Source organism: Ambystoma mexicanum, chromosome 7p (genome assembly GCF_040938575.1).
Source record: "Ambystoma mexicanum isolate Mex_15411 chromosome 7p, UKY_AmexF1_1, whole genome shotgun sequence".
In the NCBI taxonomy this organism is placed as follows: domain Eukaryota; kingdom Metazoa; phylum Chordata; class Amphibia; order Caudata; family Ambystomatidae; genus Ambystoma; species Ambystoma mexicanum.
The window spans coordinates 521,534,363-521,556,774 of NC_090939.1; the positions used below are offsets into that span (position 1 = coordinate 521,534,363).

At 44.1% G+C, this 22,412-nt stretch overlaps 1 protein-coding gene across 2 annotated transcripts in view; it reads left to right on the forward strand.

Moving 5' to 3' along the window:
- The window catches only part of RPGR (retinitis pigmentosa GTPase regulator), a 951,931-nt gene that overhangs the window by 848,665 nt on the left and 80,854 nt on the right, over positions 1–22,412 (forward strand). For both annotated transcript variants that reach the window (XM_069636551.1, XM_069636550.1), the window contains 2 exons: positions 12,857–12,963; positions 17,833–17,898. In XM_069636551.1, the coding sequence (XP_069492652.1) occupies positions 12,857–12,963; positions 17,833–17,898 (173 nt within the window). The remainder of the gene's footprint in view (positions 1–12,856; positions 12,964–17,832; positions 17,899–22,412) is intronic.

The following is a 22,412-nucleotide window of genomic DNA, read 5'->3' on the forward strand; positions in this document are numbered from 1 at the left end:
AAGAGAGCCCACATCCAAGCCTGTGTCTCTGCGGCATATAACAACTCAGTTGAACTCTTTAAAATCTGCAAGGAGCTGGCCAATCCTGCTGCAGTCTTTACCTCTCCTGTCACCTCCCAGGCCATCTGCACAGCCTTGGCTACTCATTTCATCTCCAAAACTCATGACATCCTGTCCTCTCTCACTTCCTCTCCTCCTCCTCCCCCTACTCCCTGCTCCTTCTCTGGCCCTCTTCGGCCACCTCTCCTCCTTCCTTCTCTGCCTTTACCCTGTTCTCCTCAGGCAAGGACCACATTGACACCCTGGCTCATGCTCTGGCTGATTTATTCACGACCATCAGTCTGGCTTCAGAGCTGCCACAAGCACGGAAACTGCTCTCCTGAACATCCGTGAAGACCTGCTCTTCAACCTTGATTCCAACACCCCCTGTGTCCTCATCTTACTTGATCTCTCTTCTTCCTTTGACACGGTCAACCATGCCATCATTCTCAACCGTCTCCGTGATAACCTGGGCATCAATGATCAGGCCATGGCTTGGCTGACCTCCTTCCTCTCTGATCGACCCTCCCAGGCCCAACTTGGGTTCTTCGTCTCCTCTATCTCTACCTGTAGTGTTACCCAGGGGTCTAACCTCCCTCCCTGGCTGTTCAACCAGTACCTGGCACTTTCGGTGGCTCTCTGGCCCAACTTTCAGTGCAATGCGGATGACACTCAACTCATTTTCATGTTCCCTTCAGCCACCTCTTCTCCCTCTCTCATCTCTGACTGTCCGCCATCCATGAGTGGTGCACCACCAATGATCTCTGCCTTAACGCCAATAAGACAGAGATTCTCCTCATTGGCACACCTGCTCCCTCATTTCCTGTCTCTCTCTGGCCGGCCTCTCTTGACCCTCTTCCTGCTCCCACCTGTGAGGCTAAAAACCTCAGGGTCATCTTCGACTCCACACTTTCCTTCTCTCCTCACATCTCTGACATCTCTACGAAGTAAAACTACCAGCTGCACCTCCTCAGAGGTATTCTTCCCTTCCTCTCCTTCCCCCAGAAGCTCACTGTCGCCAGAGCTCTGGTTCTCTTTAGGCTTGACTACTGCAACAGCCTCTTTCTAAATCTGTCTGTCTCTACTCTGCGCCCTCTCCAACTCATCCAAAACAGGACTGCAAGACTTGTCCTTGGCCTCAAGCCTAGGATCGTATCTCTCCAGGACTGAAATCTGTGCACTGGCTCCCAGTGGCGGGCAAGGATTAAGTTCAAAACCCTCTGCATTGTCCACAAAGCCTTCTGGGTTTCATACATAAAAAAGAGGTAGTGATAGTCCCTTAAAGCATAATGTGGATTGGGACATGCGGAAAATAATATATTGTTATACCAATGGTATCCACTATACTATTATGAGGTAAAAAATCTAATATAATTTAAATCAGTTTTAATTATAGTGTAACCTAACAGTCGATATCACATTTATTTTGCGCCACTCTAAATACTGAAAACATTCCTTCTTTTTTAAAAAGATTTATTAATGGAATCTTTAAAAACATAAACAAACATCAATAATACATGATTGGTGAGACAAATTCCAGAATATTTTTCTTTCTAAGAATTCCTTTAACTCAAAATCACATAGAAGAAAATATAACAAATTTAAACACAAGTGCAGAAAGAACTTGAAAACAGAAGGGTAAGCACAATTCAAGGAAGTCAAAAAAGTCATCAGGACACAAACATTCAAAATAAATTTGAAAACGGAACAAAAAACCTTATTAAATAAAGCCCCAAAACTTTTGGAGTGAATAAATGCAAAAAGGTAAGTAAAGAAGTGAAGAAAAAGGAAGGAAAACTACGGCCTAAATTAGTATTGCAGGTTCAGCAGTTCCATAAATGCAGGTCTGCCGCTTCTGGGGCCTGGGACCTTAATACCTTCAACTCTCTCTTCCTAAATATCTTCCTTCTTGAGCTCTTCGCTCATCCGCCTCCAACTCCCTCGGGGTTAGTCGCTTTTCAAAGCAGCGAGTTGGTGGTAGATCTCTTTCTTCTGCTGGGCCCTCACTCTGGAACAGCCTCCTTGAGGAGAACCATCTCCGATTCCAGAAGCACCTCAAGACCTTACTCTTTGCTTCTGATTTCTCTCCTCCTCTCCCCTGCTGATCTCCTGGCTGAATCTGAAACTGCACTGGTTACCTGGCTATCCTCTGATCTCGGGCCCAGGTCTCACCCCCCCCCACCCCCCAACCCACCTGCCAGTGGCACACCTGCACTGCCCCCCTACTAGCACTTGACACTTAAAGGGCAATTCCTGCTGCCATGACTCCTGATGTTATGCACTTACTCTGCACTTGCCACCATCTGGCTGCATTTATTATTCACTTTATTTACTGTTATCCTGTGTACTGCACTGCTCCCTCCCCCTTCCCCTGCACCTTTCCCTTTCCCCCCCCCTCCCCTGCACTTACGCAATCTCAATGTCAACTGGCCTAGTAGGATTGCTGTATGTCTTTCCTCTGTTTCCCCTCCCTTGCCGCGTCGCGCCTTGAAACACTTGTATATAGACGTGCTATAAATACCATATCATATCAATGGCCATAGGGATTAGCTTATCAATGGGCAGTCAATGGGTAGGTAAATAACCAAACAACATCATAAGCTGTGTGCCCTTTCTCTATGGCTCTCCCCTTCCAATATGTACTCCAATGCAATAGTTTTGGCTTATAGGTTGTGCTTAGTTGCCAAAACCAATAATGGCTAAATACTACCCTTAATAATTGATATTGATTGAAATGTGTGCTAGTGATATAGTGACAGTAGTACAATAACACAGGTGTTATAGCTGGAGCATTCGTGTGAGAGGGGGGCATAAAACAGCATATGGACACGCTACCGCTGGATTTCTCTGGGTGGTTTTCAGAAGCAGACAGTGGGAGAGTCACTATCTCATCAGAAAAATGACTCCTGTGACTGAATCTGCCCCTCCGCTGGTATATACATACTGTACATTAAGCACGTACTGTAACTCAGAAGATTTCGGCTACTTTTAAGCAAGCTCTTATGTGGGTACATAACTATTTGTTACTAGCCATACAAAAAATCAGACCGGAACCAACAGGTAAAATTAGGCCCTTATTTGTCCTAAAAATTGATGACAACTGCTGTGTAAAGTTCTTCAGGGATCTCCACTGTCTCCATTGCTGTTTAATATTATTATAGAGACCTCTTTATGAGTTTCTTGGAAAATATAACCTTGGTTACCATGCTCATCCTGATGACACCCAAATATATCTGAAATTAGCTGACCGTAATACCAGAATTGATGGGATGTCTGGATGAAGTGGAATCTTGGATGCTGTACAGTGTTTTGCAGCTCAATCCTAATAAAACCAAAGTCCTCCTATTGGGACCCAAGTACAAATTCCAAACACTATACAATCTGCTCTCAACTCCTACTTTGTTTGACATTCCTATGGAATATGCAACTGGAGTAATAAATCTGTTTCTTTTGGCAATCTGACCTCTCCCTGGAAAGCCAGATAAACAGGCGGAGAAAGACACCTTCTTTAACCTTTGGCACTTGCCAAGAGCGGCTCCATTTATAGAGTCAGAAGTATCTGGTGGGGGTAGTTGGCTCTTTGATCAATTCCAAAATCGACTATTTCAATGCCTTGTATGTAGGCAGTCTAGTTTATCAGTTTAACAGTTGCAAAGAGTCTAAAATGCAACTGTCTGCTTGATTTTTAAATGATCACATCACAACCCTATTTCTGCTTTGCATCAGTCTATGCACTAGTTACCAGTTGGTAGACTGATTGATTTTAAAATTCTCTGCCTTACATTTAAATATCTGCTCAATCTGGCCCCTACGTATCTCCAGGAAAGAATCATGGATATATTCCAACAAGGGTCCTACTTTCTTAAGACAAAATGCTGCTCGCTATTCCTATATCTAAGTTGTTGCATAGAAGGGACAATCGGTTCTCTTTTGCAGACCCAAAACTATGGAAATTCCTAACGCTGAATATAAGAGAGATGGATAACTTTCTTCAGTTCCGCAAAGCTATCAAAGCTTTGTTGTTCTGTTAGGCTGTCGGACTTGCAGCTTGTTGTAACTACTAATGATTTTTAGTGGGCGGGGGTCGCGCCTTGATGCATTTGATTCTGTTAGGGGTGTGTTACAAATAAAATTTCAAAAATACAAAAAATAATAAGTAAAATAGAATAATGTTTAAACTAAGAAAACGTTCCCTACAGGAATGTTACTGTGAAAAATGATTGCCCTTTTAATATACTCCTGGTCCCACTGCCTGACATTAGTCCAAAATATTTGATTGAAGGGATCCAGACCAACAAATCAAAGTCCAGAACAGGAAAATTGCTACGGTTATTCAAGTCTTCAGAACCCCATTATTTTGTTAACTGTCAGAGAGGGGCAGATTACTATCAACTAGCCTTAAACATGCTACTGCCACCAAGAGATGGTTATGGTGGAATTTGGGAGGGGGTAGTAGAACAGTATCTGGACACGTTGCTGTAGGGTGACTGTTGAAAGCAGGTGCAAGAGGATTAATAGCAGAGCAACAAATAAACAGAAGCAAAGGGCCCTGGTGGTTATATTGTAAATGCTGCAATCATTGAAAAAGAACATTTCGAAACAGCTACTTGCAGGTCACACTGCAAAGGGGATCTCATACATTAACTTACTCGAATGTTCACACCCTTCGGACAAGTAATTTCAAATTCTAATGGATTCCTTTGTTGATAGATGAATCTTAAAGTGGCAGCCAGTAGGCGGTGCCATGCAGCTCTGCATGACTTCAGTGCACCCCATGACCCCTGACGTGACATTATAGACAGTATTTATGGAGCCATTGGTGACACAGGACCAAGTTCCTTTTTTCCACCCATTCTGTACGCTACTGAGGAACGTGACTCTCTTCACATTTTATTGCACCATGCTGAATCCAAAGATAGGCTTCAAGTACAGTGTGGAATGCTCAAGGCTGTTGTGCGTCTCCCACCCCAACATGGTTTGTCTTTACTGCCTGGAGGAGAAACATGATAAAGAGGACTGTGGTTTGTTCCAGTACACGCATGGCAAGGCCTTTCCGTGAGCATGCCACTAAATTGTAAACTTTCTTCCACAATGACAAGAAGTGTTCTACCTCCAAATGTCCGGTTTCAGAACCTTCTTCCGAAAGGGCCTAGACTTTGGAGGAGACAGAGCTGAAAGACTGCATGAGGGGAGACAAGGATCAAGAGGATTCCAGCTCATGATCAAGGTGATCGGAAAGAAAACAAGTAGTATCAAATGAGGTTTTGTTCCCCCAGCGAACCGTCTGGATTCCATTCGTACTCCTCATACTCCAAAAGCAATAGTTGGCACTACCGTTCCAGGGATGATGAAGATTCTTCAGGAGAATCACTGCCCTTAAGAATACTGTTCCCCAATCACTCTTCTGTGAATTAAGTAAGGCGCATTGGAGGAATTTAGACAACGGATGCAAGGCATCTTTGCAAGGGCCTGCTGTGGTGAGACAAGCCGGTAGAGGCACTCCTTCTCACTGCAACCACACAGCTGCTGCCTCGGTTCTGTCACGCCAACATCAGAGACTGCTCCACTCCTACGGCCAGATTACTCTGCTGTTTGGCATCATAGAGCAGATGCTGGATCCCTCGTCCTTGGCAGGCTTCCTAGTCCTTGACCACGGCCCTGCCGGCATGGACACCTCACTGAAGTTTGCTCCAGCACCGAGACCCACTGGACCTAGTCTTTGATAGGGGTGATCCATCCCTTATAGGTTGAAACCCTTGGATTTGAGCGAGATAGAGTATTTCCCAGGGGAAAATCCCAGAGGAAGCTGTCCTTAGCGATTTGGCTTCCCACTTGCATGATGCCAATGCTCTGGACACCTCCTCTGAACTGAACCTCATGCAGGCTACTGAATATGGTAAGCTGCCTGCTTCCTTCCAGCAGACGTTTGCTAAGGTAGTTAATATATGGGCTTGTCTGCTTCAGTGAAGGCAGTGTTTAAATTTGACCTTCCAGATATTCTTGACCCGGGTACCCAAAAAGAGACACTTCTGCTCCTTAACTTGGCCTTATCTACCTTGGTGTTGGCCACATGCTTACAATTGGCCTCTACATAGGCTGTTGATAGTAGCTTTGCCAAAACATTGTTTTCCCCTGCCCCCATGGATCCAGGGATATTTTCTTCCTTGCCTCCAGCTCTGGAAATCAGAACGGTAGATGCCCTTGGCTAAAAAAGATATTTGTTTAGCAACATAGTCTTGAGGACATTGCATGCCACCTGCTCCCTTGCTATGTACCCCCAAGGTTTGAGGAATGTGATCTCTGAGGCATTGGAAAGTCTCCTCATGCCCCAGACAAAAAAGGTTTCACTTCCATTGTAAATAATGGAACAAGGAGGCCCACCACATCTTCCTGTCGGGCCTGGACAAGGCAGACTCTGTCATCAGAAGACTTCCATTGATGGGAATATCTGGTTTTGCTTTTGACAAGTAGCCAAAACTCCTGGATATGCCCTTCAGTAACAGCCTGTTCAGAAAGAAAATGGATAAGTCTCTGCAAAAGCTTAATGCCTCCAAAGCCACAGCAAAATCCCCAGGGTTAGCCATCAAACAGTGGCCCACCTCCAGCTGTTGTCCCTTTTTGGGCTTTTCCCTTCTTCACTGACCATTGCAGAAGTCAGGCACTCTCTGGCAAGCTAGGTCAGTGGTGTTTCCCCACAAAGATAGTGGCAGAGGAACACAGAGCGGCACTGTTGCTTTGGCCTCCTTCGCCTCTGGGACCTTGGGTCCAAAACTCCACTAAATTGGACCTCAATTATCCCTCTCCATTGGCAGGCAGGCTGTCCTTGCGCATCAGGGTATGAAAGTTCAAAACTTCTGATGCCTCAGCCTTAGAATTCATCTTCATTCAACACCCTACAGACTGACCTACTCCTCTATGTTCTCCCACTTAAGACGCTCCCTGGCTGGAGAAAGTTAATCAACTTCTTGCAAAGTGCACAATAAAGCTAGTGCCTTATACTACAATGGGAAGGAGATGGTACTCTCTATACTTTGGTGTACCAAAGGAAGATGTGGACCTGTGTCCCATCTTGGATCTGAGGCTTCTGAACGTGTGCCTGCGCAAGGACAAGTTCAAGATAGTCACCTTGGCCCACATCCTCAAGCCCTTAAAGTTTCAGGACTGGCTGGTGTCATGAGACCATCAAATGCCTACTTCCATTTTAAGATCCATCCCAAATGACTAGAAACACACATTTCCAGTATAAGGTCCTGCCCTTTGGACTGTCCTCTGCTCCAATGGCCTTCCCCAAGCTGTTAGCTGTGTTGGTCACACGTCTCAGGAGGGACAAGATTCACATCTTTCCTTAGCTAGATTATTGGCTCCCCCAGCTCCTACTGAGTTTGGCTTCTCTTTAAGAAGTCTCATATGACCCATCACATTCTCTGTTGATAGAAGCAGTTCCTGTCGCAGGCTTGTGCAGACTCCCCACCCAAATTCCCCATAGGGACAAGATGACGGACATTCCACAGAGGGGTTGTCTCTTTGAATCCCAGAGTTCGGTCCCAGCTTCAGCCTTTCTGCATCATCTGGGCCTTATGGCATCTTTCAAATTCATGGTGCCCCAATCTTGGTTGCGCATGGGTTCACTCAAGTTGCTCCTTTGTTGTCAGTGGTCTCAATATGAGGGTGACATGATGCACCTATTAAGGGTGCCAGACTGGATATTACAGGACCTTCTGTGGTGGGTCCAGCAATAAAACTAAGGGGAGAGCTCCTATGGCACAGTTGGCCTCATCTGAGAGTGCCAAAGTAAACTGTGGTTTCCTGCTGAGGTATGGTAAAACATCAACTTGTTTGAACTGTGGATCATCAGGTAGGCCCTTGTGGCAGTCCTTCCCTCTGTGCGGGACAAGCGCGGCCTTGTCCTGATTCTGACGGGCAGCACAGTGGCAATGCATTACCTCAAAAAGCGAGGTAGTGTGGAGTTGCTTGCTCTGTACAGGGAAGAGATGAAGCTGTGATCCCGGGCTCTGGAGTATACATTGACTCTGCTGACTGCAATGCCCTTTGTACAAAGACATCAACCTCCCAAAAGTGGGAGTTCTGCCAGGCAGTTCTGGATGAAAAATTTGCCGTTTGGGGGACCCATGAAGTGACCTTCTTGCCTACAGTGTCATCAGCATGTGCAAGTTGTTCTGCTCCATGGAGTTTCCCTCATGGAGGTTTCTGAGATAGTTGAGTGGAACTTTTCACTCCGATCCCCTTCCTTCCACTGGTTCGAAGAAGAGGGCAAAAGTTCAGTTTAACCATGATCCTGATTGCTCCAGAACTTGGTGCCTGGAATTGTTGGACATGTCATCTGTCCTCCTTGGTACTTCTGACGAGAGTGGATCTGCTCTCCCAGCCAGGATGGGTCTGACCCGTCACCCAAACATAAACTGACCCAGACATCATGTTTGAATACTAAGAGGCTGAGGTATAAGGAGCGGGATGTGTCAGACATTCGGTCTAGGAAGCCTATCGCCAAGCTTACCAGTTGCATACATTTTTGTTTTGGTGCAGAAACAATATGAAACCTTGACTGGTCCTATTTCTGCTGTTCTGGTTTTTCTGATTTTCTGATTTCTGGTTTTTACTGGTTTTTACCTGGAAGGGCCTGCAGATCAGTATTGTGTAGGGTGCCTGGCAAGTATTTAAGTATGTATGAGGTCCCCTGAGAAGGATTTGATTTTTACCATCCTTACTACTATGCAGTGCTTGCAGGGATTGGGTAACCAGTTTCCACCCCACTTGTTTGTTGCTCTTGATTGGGACTTAAATCTTGTGTTGGCCTTTTTGATAGCAGCTCCATTTGAGCCCTTTCATTCTTGTTCTTTAAAAGTGCTCACACTTATCTTCCTGGTTGACATCACTTCTGCTAGGCAGGTGAGTGACCTCTATGATGTTTTAGGAAGCGTCAGTATTGTGTATTTTCTAAGGAGTACGTGACTTTGAGAGTATGTTCGACCTTCCTCTTATTGGGTTTCCATCTTTTTCAGAAGTTTTATCTTCACTTTTTTATCCTCCACCACCTTCTTCCATGGTGGAGGGTAGGTTTTAACGGCTGGATCGCAAGTGAGCTATCAGATACTATGTCTCTCGGGTGAAGGACATCAGAAAGCTCTTCGTTGGTTACACTGGTTCTTGTGGAAAGGAGAAGGTACCACACAGTGTTAAGGCGGTTCATCCTCTGCATTTCTGAGTGCTATGATGCGGCTTGTAAATATGCACGTAATGATCTCATGGCTGACTCCTCCAGAGGTCTGATAGACGCTTCTGCCCTGCAGAGAGGCGTCTGAGTTTTGGAGATATATCGGGCGACTACATGGGCTTCCCTGCACTCCTTTGCTAAGCACTACTGCCTGGATTCCTTGTGCGTTTAAGACACATTGTTTAATATGGGATAACAGGTACATCCTGGAGGCCCTGACAATGGGCCGTTTTCCTAGCTGGGAGGACCGGGGGATGCAGACCTTAACGGATGTTGTACAGGATGGGCATCTGAAAACGTTTGAGGCAATAAGGGAGGAATTTGGTCTACCCCCCGGAGATGTCTACAGATACATACAATTGACGCACGCCCTCTGTGCTCAATCCCCTGAGCTCGATGACGTTCTGTCCTTCAAACTAGGACTCTGGTGAAACCCACATCAACACTGTACCAAGTGATCACTGCATTCAGGGCCCAGGACTTAGACCGCTTGCGGGAGAGATGGGAGAGGGTGGTGGGCCCTTTGGAGACTGAGGAATGGGTGGAGGCGCTGATCTCTTCACGCAAAATCGGCATAGACAGCAAACTCAGGCTTACATAATATAAAATACTGCACCAGGCCTACCAATCCCAGGCCTCGATGGTAAAATGGGGGGTGGTGGAAGATGCGGACTGTTTGAAATGTCATAGGGTGGTGGTGGGTACCTTCTTCCATATGTTGTGGGATTGTGAGGTCATAAAGTATTCTGGCCTAAGTGTATCAATCAAATCAACGGGGTCTTGGACATTCTGGTTCAACTGGAACCCAAGGTAGCACTGCTGGGGATCTGGGGGGAAGGGGACCACACACGAGGTGAAAAAACATTCCTTGCTGTTGCATTGAGTCAAGTTAAGACTCATTGCTACCATGTGGGAGGCGCCTGAAGGCCCAACCCTAAGTAGATGGACTAATGAAATGGACAGATGTAAGTCCCCGGAGAAGCACATATACACTGCCTGGGGCTGCCTGGGTAAATGCTTGAAGGTGTGGGGTAAATGAACCTGAATCTCGTAACTGGGAGTCAATCATGGGTCCCTGACCTAGGGAGACATGGGTTTTTCAGCGGACTCCAACTCTCTCCATCAGCGCTCCCCGCCTCTTTCTATCATGAACTGGAATCGCCCACATGAACTGCATCGCGACCTGGTCTTGGTTTTTCTTTGGTTTCATTCTCCCTCTTTTTGTTTTGTCCGTTCAGCACTGCTCACCTTGTTACACATTGTTATGGAGTGATGGGTATGCCCATCCTTTACCTGTTGAAAAACAATAAAAATAATTTATTTTTAAAAAGACAGGTTTAAGTCAGGCAGTGCTCCAGAATTTTCTGGTCTACGTAGAGGTTTCTCACTGTCCTCCACAATCCAGGGTCCAATACTGGTATAGAAGTCCATCTAAGATGAAGAATTTGTAGGAGGAAGGAGTCCATCCGAAGAACAAGTTACATCCATCTCTGTAATGTTTTTTCTGATGAATTAGTCCTTACTCCTTCAGATTCCTCATCACCCTCCCATCCTAACCCTCATGTTGCAAAGCTCTTCACCTCTTGCTGTTCTGTTGTCCATCAGCTACTGAGTGCTAGGGGTAAAGCAATACTGAGGTTTGGGGTGCCCTTCACCTCATGTCCTGTGGCTTGGGTGCATATTGGAATAGAGTTGTAGTTTCATGGTGTTCCCAAAGGCAGCTGGCACCGAAGGATACATGCCTATCTAAGGTGAGGAATCTAGGAAAAAATTGATCTATTAGAAAGAGCCTTATTGAGAGGTGAATGTGTGCTTGAAGAACACATTGGCCTTGATGGATTGCCAGTAGAAACAGCGCTTTATCGGCATTCAGTACGGTTTGCTGAAGTCATATACCTCTCGCTAAGTGATTAAGATTATGCAAGGCCATCACCTGCTCGGCCAAGAAATTGGCAAATACCCCATACTGGTTCAAATCAGCTACAGTGTTTTTTAAACAGATTGCAGGACTGCAAACAATATAAGGAAAAGATCACTGCTCTGCTAGTGGAGGCCAATATATGATATGTGTAAAGATTTCCTACAGTACATGCAATATTTTACTTTGCTACGTATCTGTAAACATATTGGTGGAGTGGTATAATTTAAGAGGAAAATAACATTAACCATCTAGGGGCAACTAAATTGTGTCAGTCCATTAATTTAGGTTCATGTTGACATTGTCCTGCATCAACCAGTCCCTCTAAGATCATTGGTCGTCTTGGAGGGATCAAACTGATACATTTGCAAAAGTAGACTTATGATGACTTCCTATGGCCTCATACAGCTTCCCTCGACTACCACTCCTGAGCCTGAATATGCACGTCAGGTTTTAAGTGCCTAAAATGTTTAAACTCCAAAAAATTGAATTTTTCATACACTGTTTACTGTAATTCATGCATTATTTTAAAGGACTGAATTGAAATAAAATATGTCAAATGAAATTAACATAGAGGATTAGTCATGAGGCTCAAGAGCAGTGGCTAAGGTATGCTTGCTTTCCCGGCCGAGTGTTCTACTAATCCCTAGTCCACCAGTGTTCTGGATGCGACCTGCACGCGAGCGCTTATGTGTCTTAGTTGGTGTGCAGATGCGTCTTGTGGGCATGACATGCATGTACAGGCATGAAATCACCTATTGAGTGACAGGAGACGCTAATGGAAACACTAGAAAAAGTGAGCCTCATTCAGAGTTTGGCAGTGCAGGGAAAAAGTGGAGGTAATTTCGTTTGCCTCAATATTTTCCGCAATTTCTCAAGTTTGGCGGTATTACCTCTGGCGGAATTACCGGATGGTAATGCTGCCGATTTTTGGAGGTAAAGCGGAGGAGTTAACTCCAGCTTCAAGCAGTACCATCTGGTGATTTAGCCAGAGGTAACACCAGCAAAAATTCCCAATGGTGTTCTGTGGACTCCACAAAATGAGAATTTACACTGCCAAAACACCACTTGTAATCCGGCAGTATTACCGCCAGAGGTAATACCTCCAGTTGTAATACCGCTGGGCCAAGTGGATGTAACAGTAATACCATTTGCTGGTATCAGTGGTATTACCACCGAGATACCACCAAACTCATAATGCCCCCATTGTCTCATGCATCCTTTTGAGTGCATCCCAGGGACATTTTGGGGCCCAAATAATGTCAGTATTCATCATTAAAATGGATGGTTTGGGTAAGAAAAAAAACATGTTAAAATGATCACTCCTACCTTACCAAGTGATTTTTATTGTATTTAAGAGGGTTCTTAAGATGCGAATGCCAGATGTAGAGTTGAACAGTGAATTTTTCTGTCGTAGGATTCCAACATTTGCAACATTTCAAACACCTTAGATCAGGTGTTTACAATGTTTGGCTCTTCAGATCTTTTGTACTACAACTCCTAGCTGCTCTTGACAGCATACTCGGCCATTAAGGAATCATGGGTATCGTAGCCGGGTTGTGGAACCCTGCTGATAGTTATATACTCAAATGTCATTTTTTTAACCAGTTATTCTTTTTGTTTGTAGTATGGTAGCTGCTTTTATTTACAACGTTTATTTTCTTAAGATGTGAAGAAGCAGGTGACTGAAAAAGTTCAAGATCTCTCTGATGATGACTCCGAGAACGAAAGCCACCACGGGGGACTTGGAGACACCATTGATCCTTTAAACATGGTGAGCTGGTTGATTTTAGCATGCCTGTTAGCATTTCAGTGAAGGGGACTGTTCTAGGAGGAAACAACATGTGTCAAACAAAAGGTGGCAGCACAACCGTGTTAGGTTTTTAATGTGCTTGGACTAGGAGGGTTCCAATCCAGACTGTAATCTTACGTCAGTGAGTGTTTTGGAAGTTGCACGTGTCTCGGAGAAATACATTGGGGCTTTGGAACAAATTCAAAAAGGGAGAGTGGAGAAAAACAGTATACTCATAGAAACAATAATTAGCCTAATTGTGTCATCTGTACATGTTGGGTGCATAATAATAGAGCTATGGTTGCACCAAGATGCCTCTGGTGTATAATCAAAGCGGAAAAAGCTTTAGTGTGATAATATGTCATCAAAATAACAACATGGTATAAATACTGTTTTGTGATAGTTAAGGCATTCTTTATGTTCTACAGTATTTGTTAAGCGTGACCTTGCCAAAAGGTAAAGGACCACACAGTGATTATCAACAGTGTGAAATATACAGCAAATCGATGAAGCTAGCAGTGGTTAGGGGTAAAAGCTGGCATATCATCAGTGGGTTAAGAAATGTGAGATCAATTAAGACGCACCAGCAAGTGAGTTTCAAATCTGCGGGTATTCAGTGCTCTGCGAATTGAGACGTGTGTGGTAGATCCTGATGCTTTAGGGAAGAGAGTCCCACCATTTTGAGGCTAGAAGTTGGAATGTTGTGTTTGCTGTTTTGGATTTAGAGAACAGTGGAATATCTAAAATAATTGGCAACTTTGCTTTTAAGGGCTTTGCTCTCTCCACCAGAGTCCGTGATTTGTAGAGATGACAGCTCCTGATAATGTTTTTTTTAGTTACGCAAAGAATCTTCAAATACATTCTTACTTCCAGTGGCAACAAGTGTAAACTGATTGGATGCAGGAAGATATGCATATATTCTTCAGCTGTTATCAGTGACAACGCAATTTGTAAAGTGTCTTTGATCGACAATGTGGATTTGGTGAATAAATGGGATGACAATGTGGATTTGGAGAAACCAGCTAGGAGAGTAGTTCTCACTTTAATAATAATAATTTGCATTTATATAGTGCTACGAACCCTCAGGCATCTGAGCGCTGCTTACCCACGGTGTGTGGTGCTCGTGCTCATTTATTGACCTCGGAAGGATGAAAGGCTGAGTTTGGCCCTGCCGGGATTCGAACCTGCTTCGGCAGGTTCAGCACAAGTGTCAAAGCGAGCGTTCTACTCGCAGTGCTATCTGACCAGCACTTAAGATGAGAAAGTAGTAAGGATTATGTAGCGTTTTAGAAGTCCTCTAGCTTTAGGGGATGTATATTATGGACAGCATTCTCTATATTTTTTTAACACTTAATGGGCTCTACTTTGATGGGATATACAGTATAATTTGCGGGGTAGAGCTATACAAGATTGCCCTTGAGGCCAGAATCTGTAGAAAGTGTGCCAGGCTGTCCTAAAATGTCCAGATCCCCTGGTTAAGATGAGCATGGCCATCGAAGTTAAGAGACAAGGGAAGAACACTTCTGGTCTTGGAGAAAAAGCCAGGAGTGCCCTGTAAGGTTCACCAAATTTCACATTTGTGACAATTGCATGCTGCCTAGTAACGGATTGTAAGACCCCTGATTCACTCAGCTTACAGTAGATCCATCACTTGATTCTTTTGTCTAGTAAGTGGGCATGGGAACATTATAGGCGCCTTTCCCCTCCACCCACCCCAGGGGTGGGGTACTTTCAAAACATAACTGATGTGCCGCCATTTCATTGCAAAGAAGTGATGACAGTGCCATCATGCAGGGGCCAAGAAGGGTCTCAACTGCAACAGTTACATGCTTAGCAAAGCCTTGCTTTCAAAATAGAAGGCAAATTACAGTATGACTGTAGTAACCAAAAGATGATAAATGGTAGTCGCAGCATAGACCAGCTGTGGGCCTCTATGTTAGAAGGTCTATGTAATCTTTTTTTTATATATACATACTGTACTTAATAAGTTCCATTTACTCTTAAGCTATATACAGGGAGACCAGCTCCCCCATGCAATGCAGCTCAGGCCGCCAACTGACACATTCAGAACATTCACATTCAAGCACTCATCTACATGCTCCTGAAATATCAGTCACACACTTGCATCAACATTATATTAACATTCATGGATGGTCAACAGAACAGACAACATTCATCAAGACACTACAACAACATATGTTATAAATAGGCATCAATAGCCCCCATTTTACAAGTGAAGAGTGGCCAAATTCCATTCCAGTAAAAACCTTCTCCATTTTAGTTTTTTCCCTACCCCTGACCTCGTACTTTTTGGATTACGGCACAGTTCATAGCCTTGAATCTGACTGTACCATTCCCTCTTGGATTCCCAACCATGCATTTCACCATGTCCTTTCTAAATAAAGCCACCCAATTGATCACACTCTTGGGTGCCCCACTGCTCTCTTTGGTGGTCAGGTGATCAGAGTTGCCAATAATTAGTGGTGGTGAAGGGGAGCAGGTTCTGCAAGGCCAGGAGTTGTGGTGAGGAGGTTTCATGGGCCTTGAATTTTCCCTGGTAAGGTTCGAGTGTTCTGAGGCTTTAGGGTGACCTACCAGCTATATATGAATGAGTTTTCCCTGATAAAAGGTCATGCAGGCATTGAACCAGAAAAATAATAATTGGATTGCCCTCAGGGATGTACTTCATAATGATGATGGGAATCCATCAATCAAAGCAGATCAGTTAGAAAAATTCAAACAGCAGCAGATAAAGGAAATATGCATCACAAAGGAAATAAATGACAATTGAGGGAAAGATGAAGATCCTCCCCATGGTACTGTATTTATTCTGGGAAATCCTGATAAATTGTAATCCTTCCATTTGTATTCCTGTTTGAGGGAGCGGGGGAGGGGGTATAGCCAGAGGGGCTATCATCCGAGGCAGCCTAAGCATAATTTTAATTGTATTGTATTGAATATTAATTTGTATTGTGAGGAAACACAGCTTGGACTGTAGCAGACTTCTCTACGCGAGTGCCCAAAAAATATGGATACATATTAAGGTGATAACGAGGAAGATGCGGTGAGATGTCCATTTAGTGGGTAGCGAGGCAAGGAAGGGTAAAGGGTAACATAGCACCACTACTAGAACACTGTAGGACAGTGGGATCAAGATTGTGGTTGGGCATGGCCTGACCATCTTCCCCTATCTACATATGATCCTTTATTTCTAGACTAACTTCATGCAGCCCCTGAAAGGCTTTCCATTTAAAAATGTGAAGAAAGGGAGTCACCTTGTAATTTCACACATGTTTACCAGTGACCATCTAAAATCGACCAATCATTGCAAATAGACTTGGGCTTTGGCGAAAGTGAAAACCTGTAGTATCAGCAGATAAGTCCTTGGGCTATGCACCCTGAAATGAGTGAGATGCCAACACAGATCTGACTCCTCTGAAAAATGTATCTCCTGAGATCTCCTGAGATCTGACCCCTCTGAAAAATGTATCTCCTGTGACGCACATTCCAAGGGGGTGATCATATACATGCACAGAATTCTACAACTTGCAAAGAAAGGGGTGCAATGGCTGTTTGTGAGGAAGTAGAACACTAATCTTCGGGAGGTTGGTCAAGAGGAACAGTCTCTTCGAGGGACTAAAAGTGGTGTACCCAGTGAGTTATTAACTAAAAAGTACATTCTAAGATTATGTATGAATTTTGATCGTAATCGAGAGAATTATGGGGCCCACAAAATCAGAGACTCTATTTTCTTGTGTTTGGGCATATGGTATAAATTGTTGAAATAAGGAATGCCAGACAGGAAGAAAGTTTCTCTGGCATTTGACAATGGCAGATGAAGTAGTGATTGCTGTTTCCAGGAAAAAGGCTGAACCTCTGATCTTTAAGGTAACTAGTCTGCCCCAACAGTTTGTTAGAAGGCAACCTGTTTACATAATGTCTACAGGCTAGATGTGGGAATTTGTTCTGACATGGCTTATATTTATGGAACAGTCGTCTTTACAGTGGGCCTTCACTTACAGGGTTACTCAACACAAGGACTTGTCGGAATGGGGGTTTGGGTTGGTTTAATTTGGCCAAGAGGGTTAAATGTTTGGGGCACAGATGGGCTTTAGTTAAAAAGAAAAGTTCAAGAGGATATTGGGAGGGGTCAAAAATGCATTACTTTACACTGACTGAACCATCCAATGTTTATATTGTACTTATTGGAATTGTCTTCCTATAGAAAACATCAGTAACGTGTTTAAAAAAAAAAGGAACCCTTATAAAGATAAAATAAGTACTAATATGAATGTGAGCAGCAAGAAAGGGGGTTTGCAGTAGGTGTGAGGAGTGGGGTAGGCACCCATTTATAGGTTGGTTGTCTTATGCTGTTTCAAAACTCCATGTTCTATATTTCATCTGGCTTGGTGAGCGATGGTGAAGAGTATGATGCACAATGTTAGCCTCCTGGTCTAGCTCTAATATTCCATGTGCTACATATCCTTAGACAATTTTGGAAGGAGAGAGGATAAACAAATGACAGAAAACTGGGTGGATAGCTCTCCTCTCAGAAGGAACAAGCTTGCACCGCACAAGTTCAAATCCCAGCAGGGCATCCCTTCACCCTTCCCAGGTTTATACATTGAGTACCATTACATTGGCACATTTAAAGGCTATTATTATTACACTTAAGAGTGATCCGTCTGGAAGCGCTATAGTAAAACCAGCTTGAATTAGCATTAATAGCATTATTTTGTAAATAGAGAGACTACTTTTGAAATTGCATCCTCTGTTGATGTCTGAGGTATTTACTTACACGTCCGTCTGAATGTTCTGCTTCTTTTTATTGATATGCTTCTCTTCTTTCAGACGCATATGATGAGTTTAAATCCTGCTAACCAGTCCTTAGAATTGTCACCTGTTCAAAAAAGAAAGGTAAGCCTTATTTTAGGCTAGCTCGCTAGAGGCCAATGTAATAACATTCCTGTACAGTTTTCATTGATTTTATTCCAGCTGAAGCTGGCTTTGAATTTTGTGCTTTTGATGTTTTCTCACCTTTAGACATTGGTTCATTAACTTCACAAATTCTGATCTATTTCTTGTTTGCTTGCTCTTTTGCTTGGTAGTGTGAAGATGGAGGCAGCTTGTAGAAACACTGGGCAGGGTCTGTTATTTGGCCCACTTACTAATTGTAACTGCAATAATCTGTATTTTTTCTTCGTTTGCCTTAATTGCTGCAGTTAATCGGTGTGAAACAGAATGTTTTTTTTTCAGATATTGTAAGCAGTCCTCCACAATTAGGTGTAATTGATGCCTTGTATTCCTCGTGTTTGTGACACTGTTTACAAATATGGACTATTTGCATGCAGTGTTCATGAACATTCCTGTGTGATTTCTTGCCAAACAAAATGCTGTAACTCAAGCAGATCAACTGCCTAGGGGTGTGCCTACAATTCTAAAGATTAGTAGCCGAAATGGAGCACTCATGATTTTGTACAAGATGAGCATCATCATTTCTCGAGGCTCATACAAGGTTTAACTGTAAAACTCTGTGGAAATTCTCGGCGACTCTTAGAAGTAAGCATGCCTTTCAAATTGTCCTATACAAGTTGCTACATTTAGTTTCTTCTGTACGGTAATTTCCAGCATCGATTCTAGTATATATTCACATGATGCTCCCTCCCCCAGACTGTTAGCCAAAGAATCGGAATCATGCAAGGTTTAGTCTGTCAGCTACATTATGGTTTGCCATATTGCTGTGGCCTGAAGACAACTTTATGTGCCACCTGATTATCTTTTTTTCACCAACACTGTGAGGTCCCTTGACTGTAGAACGTGCATTTAGGGATCTATTGAGTTTACTTTCAATTTGAATTTTATAATGTTAATAAAAAATCAATTGTTTTTGTGTACTATTTGATGACGCCAAGGGATGCAGTGATGACTCGAAAACCATGTAGTACTATTTTTATTCTTCACAACCAAAATAGAAGATACGGGTGGACTGAGCACATAGGTTAGGTTCGGGTTGTCACAATGGCCACCTGTCTTTCCCTAGAACCGTGGTCACCTTTCCATGCTTTTCTATACTTGTTTAAGGACAGCCCCCTCAGTGAGAGACACTCACAATCTCAGACATTTATTCCCGCACATCCTTTTTTGCCTTCCTCTGTGTGTGGACTCTCCTGCGAGGTTACCCCTACCTTTTTCCCACTAGGGTCTGCCAAACTGCCACTGTGCAGCAGATTGGATCCTTGGGCACTGTTGGTTCCCGTACCTCCTGGCACACAACTCTGTCTTAAACAGGCCTAGGCTCACTGCCTTAAATAGGCTTAGGCTCTCTTGAAGTTCATCAGCCCCGTCTCTGGCCTCTCCTCCTGTACTTCAAGAACCCTCTTTGAGGCAGGCTGTGAAGGCTTTCGCAGGCATGGTCTCACTTCCTGTGGCCACTTCCTCTCTCGGCTCTGAGGGTCTTGCTTCCCCCTTGATATGCCAGGTGGTTCACCTTCTTCTGTCCTCCATCTTTCTTCTGGTGTTCCTCTGTCTTTCAGGCTATCTCTCCCCCGCACCCTGGTGATGTTCTTTCTCCTTTTATTTGTTTTTTTATTTCAATTTTTGTAATGCGCTACTCAACTGTAGGTCCCGGAGCGCTACAACAAAACACAGAGTAAATACGAAACAAAGTAATAACATCTGAAAAAATTAAAGCAAAGGAGCATAAAAACAGACACATCTATCAGCTCAATCCAAAATCCAGGGAAAGCAGAAACAAAAGAATGACTTGGCTTCCGTTCGCTGTTCTCTACTTTAATAGGGACCAACAACAAATCCACTACGAGAGTCAAGTCGGATGCATATTTAGGAAGATCCTTGCAGATCGACAAAAAGAATTGGAGGTTACTACTGCCACGCCCTATGAGTATACAATCGCTGTTAATCTGAGTACACCATTGGTCAATTTTGATCTTCCTGAGGAATTTAAGGTCTGAGGATCTTATGACCCTGGTCCAGTATTCTGGCAAAGACAGGCCAGTACGTTATATCTTTGGGTTCATACCCAGCTGGAGTCTCAACATTAGTAATGATAAAATTGCATTGATCCATGTCAGTCCCTCTTAAGATATTATCATTGAACAGAGGCATATCATTTTTGCCAATGCGCAAACACCTAGTTATATCAGATTTAGGTTTGAGTTTACCATGTTGCACCCGACAAGAAGATACCTGAGCAAACTCCCCATCTGCAACAGGCAATGTGGGTGCTCCATCTTCCATAGACCTAGGTGTTCTCATCAGTATGGATTAAACAAGACCTCCTGTGACTTTGCAGCTTTATCTTCCACGAGTTGGTCCATACTCAGTCTGTCCAAGACCGTCTGACAGGATTTATCCCTGGTCCCTACCATATCCTTACTCTTGTCATCATTTGATGATTGATTTTTACGTGTAGACACCAGGCTGTTAGATTAATTTGGAGTAATTTGGCAAATCTGATTCATCATATCAGAGTACTGGTCTATTCAACAGGATTCATCTACCTTGATCAGGTGAAATTGTATTGCAGACTTGTCCAATAATTCTACCTAGATGCAGAAATAAGCAACGATTTTACATTGTTAAAGCTTGCCTATTATTTGTTCTTTGACCTTCCATACAAACTGTTCCTACATCTCTTCTCCCCTCCTCCCCTCTGCTGCTACTCTCCCCTATCTCTCTTGTGCTCTCTCTCACCCCTTCTTGTTATCTTCTCTCCCTTTCTTCATCTTCTACTCCTTGCCACTCTGCCAAATGTCCCTTCTCTCTTGCCCCTTCTTCTCTTGCTGCTCCTCTCTTTCACCCTCCTCCTTGCCATCTCCCATGCTGTACTCAGTACTTTCTGTTTCGCTAAATGCTCTGCACTATGATTTCTCACTTCAGTCACACTTGTGCATGTTGCACGCTTGTATACTCAGGCTGGGCTGGGATCTGCCTTGTGATTGCGAGATGGGTTTCAGCTGTGTGTTTGTGTTGATTGCGCATGATGATTGGGTAGGCTGTGAATGTACTATAATCACCTCTGTTTATGGGCATTGTGTAGTTGACCACCTCATGGCTTTGATTGCCCAGAGATTAAGAGATAGTCCACCACCTTGGATTCCTTCAGCCCGTTCTTTGCTGGGGCTGGATAATCTCTTAATGGCAGTCTCTCTCCAGGTATGACCTCCTTCTGACACCCACAGGCTTCCGTGGTTTGAGGTGAGTGGTCCCGGGTGGTAATTGTGTGTGGCATACACAATGTTCTGTCTCTGAAAACACCTTGTTTGATAACAATAATTATGCGGCCCGTGGGCTCCTGGGAATGCAAATCTGCAAGCGGCGGGCTCCTCCTGTGCTTCATAACACCTTCTATGCTTTTGGGGGACAGCTTGGTTATTGATGATGTAGGAGATTGTTGCCAAGCAAGGCGAGGGATGGGTGTGGAACCTTGGGGATACCCCTTAAACCACATACAGGGATTGCATCCCCTAGCCCAGAGGTGTTCAAATGTTTTTTTTATCCTGGGCCCCTCTTGAGTAAAAATATTCTCTCCGGGCCCCCTCCTCCACTAGCTAAAACAATTTATATTTTCTATTAAATACATATATTTTTTTGTTTAAACAGCCCCATAATCCCTTTTTATAGAGGCTCCTCTGGGCCCCCTGCACATCCTTCGAGCTCCCCTTGGTTTAAAGACCACTGCTAGGCACTATACATGCCAAAGTTGTGCTGTTTCAACACGTTATAACTACGTTCAACTTTTTAAAAAAAATGTTTTATTAGTATTTGGGAAAAACAGAGCGCACACCCCCATGAACCCCCCACCCCTGTATATAGACAGCACAAAGTATACAATAACCGCGCGCCCCAGTCCAACCCACTCAAAACCTCCAAGTCTTCACACCCAGTCAACCCCGGCAGCCACCCATCAAAACCCAAAGCATCACATTAGCCTCTCCGAATAGCCTAGGTGCACCACCAGCTGGGGCTACAGTGTAATGCCGTTAAGTCCTGTGTCCTGATACAGTTTGCTTTAGTCCAAAGACTTCCAATGGTGATGGAGACTACACATCAACAGAAGCACAGAGATCCAACCTCCTTCCTGGGCCACCAGCCTCCCATCAGCGCATCTCATAGCTGTGATTGAACAACGTTCATGGTCCAGTCAATGAACCGTCAGTTATCAAGGTCTTGCATGACAATACAGAAAACCCCTCAGTACCCCCGTGGTAGCATAGTGGCCATCCAGAGGTCAACAGCACCATTGAGCTGACCCATATCAGTCCGCCGCCCCCAGGCCCTCCGCTTCTGCGCTCCAGTTCCCTCTGCACCCCTCTAGAGCCTATTGCCAGGGTAGTGACATCTGCAAGATGGTGCACTTCTGAATAATGTGCTTCAGGTGGTGGGAACATTGCCTGCACCAGTGCATCCCA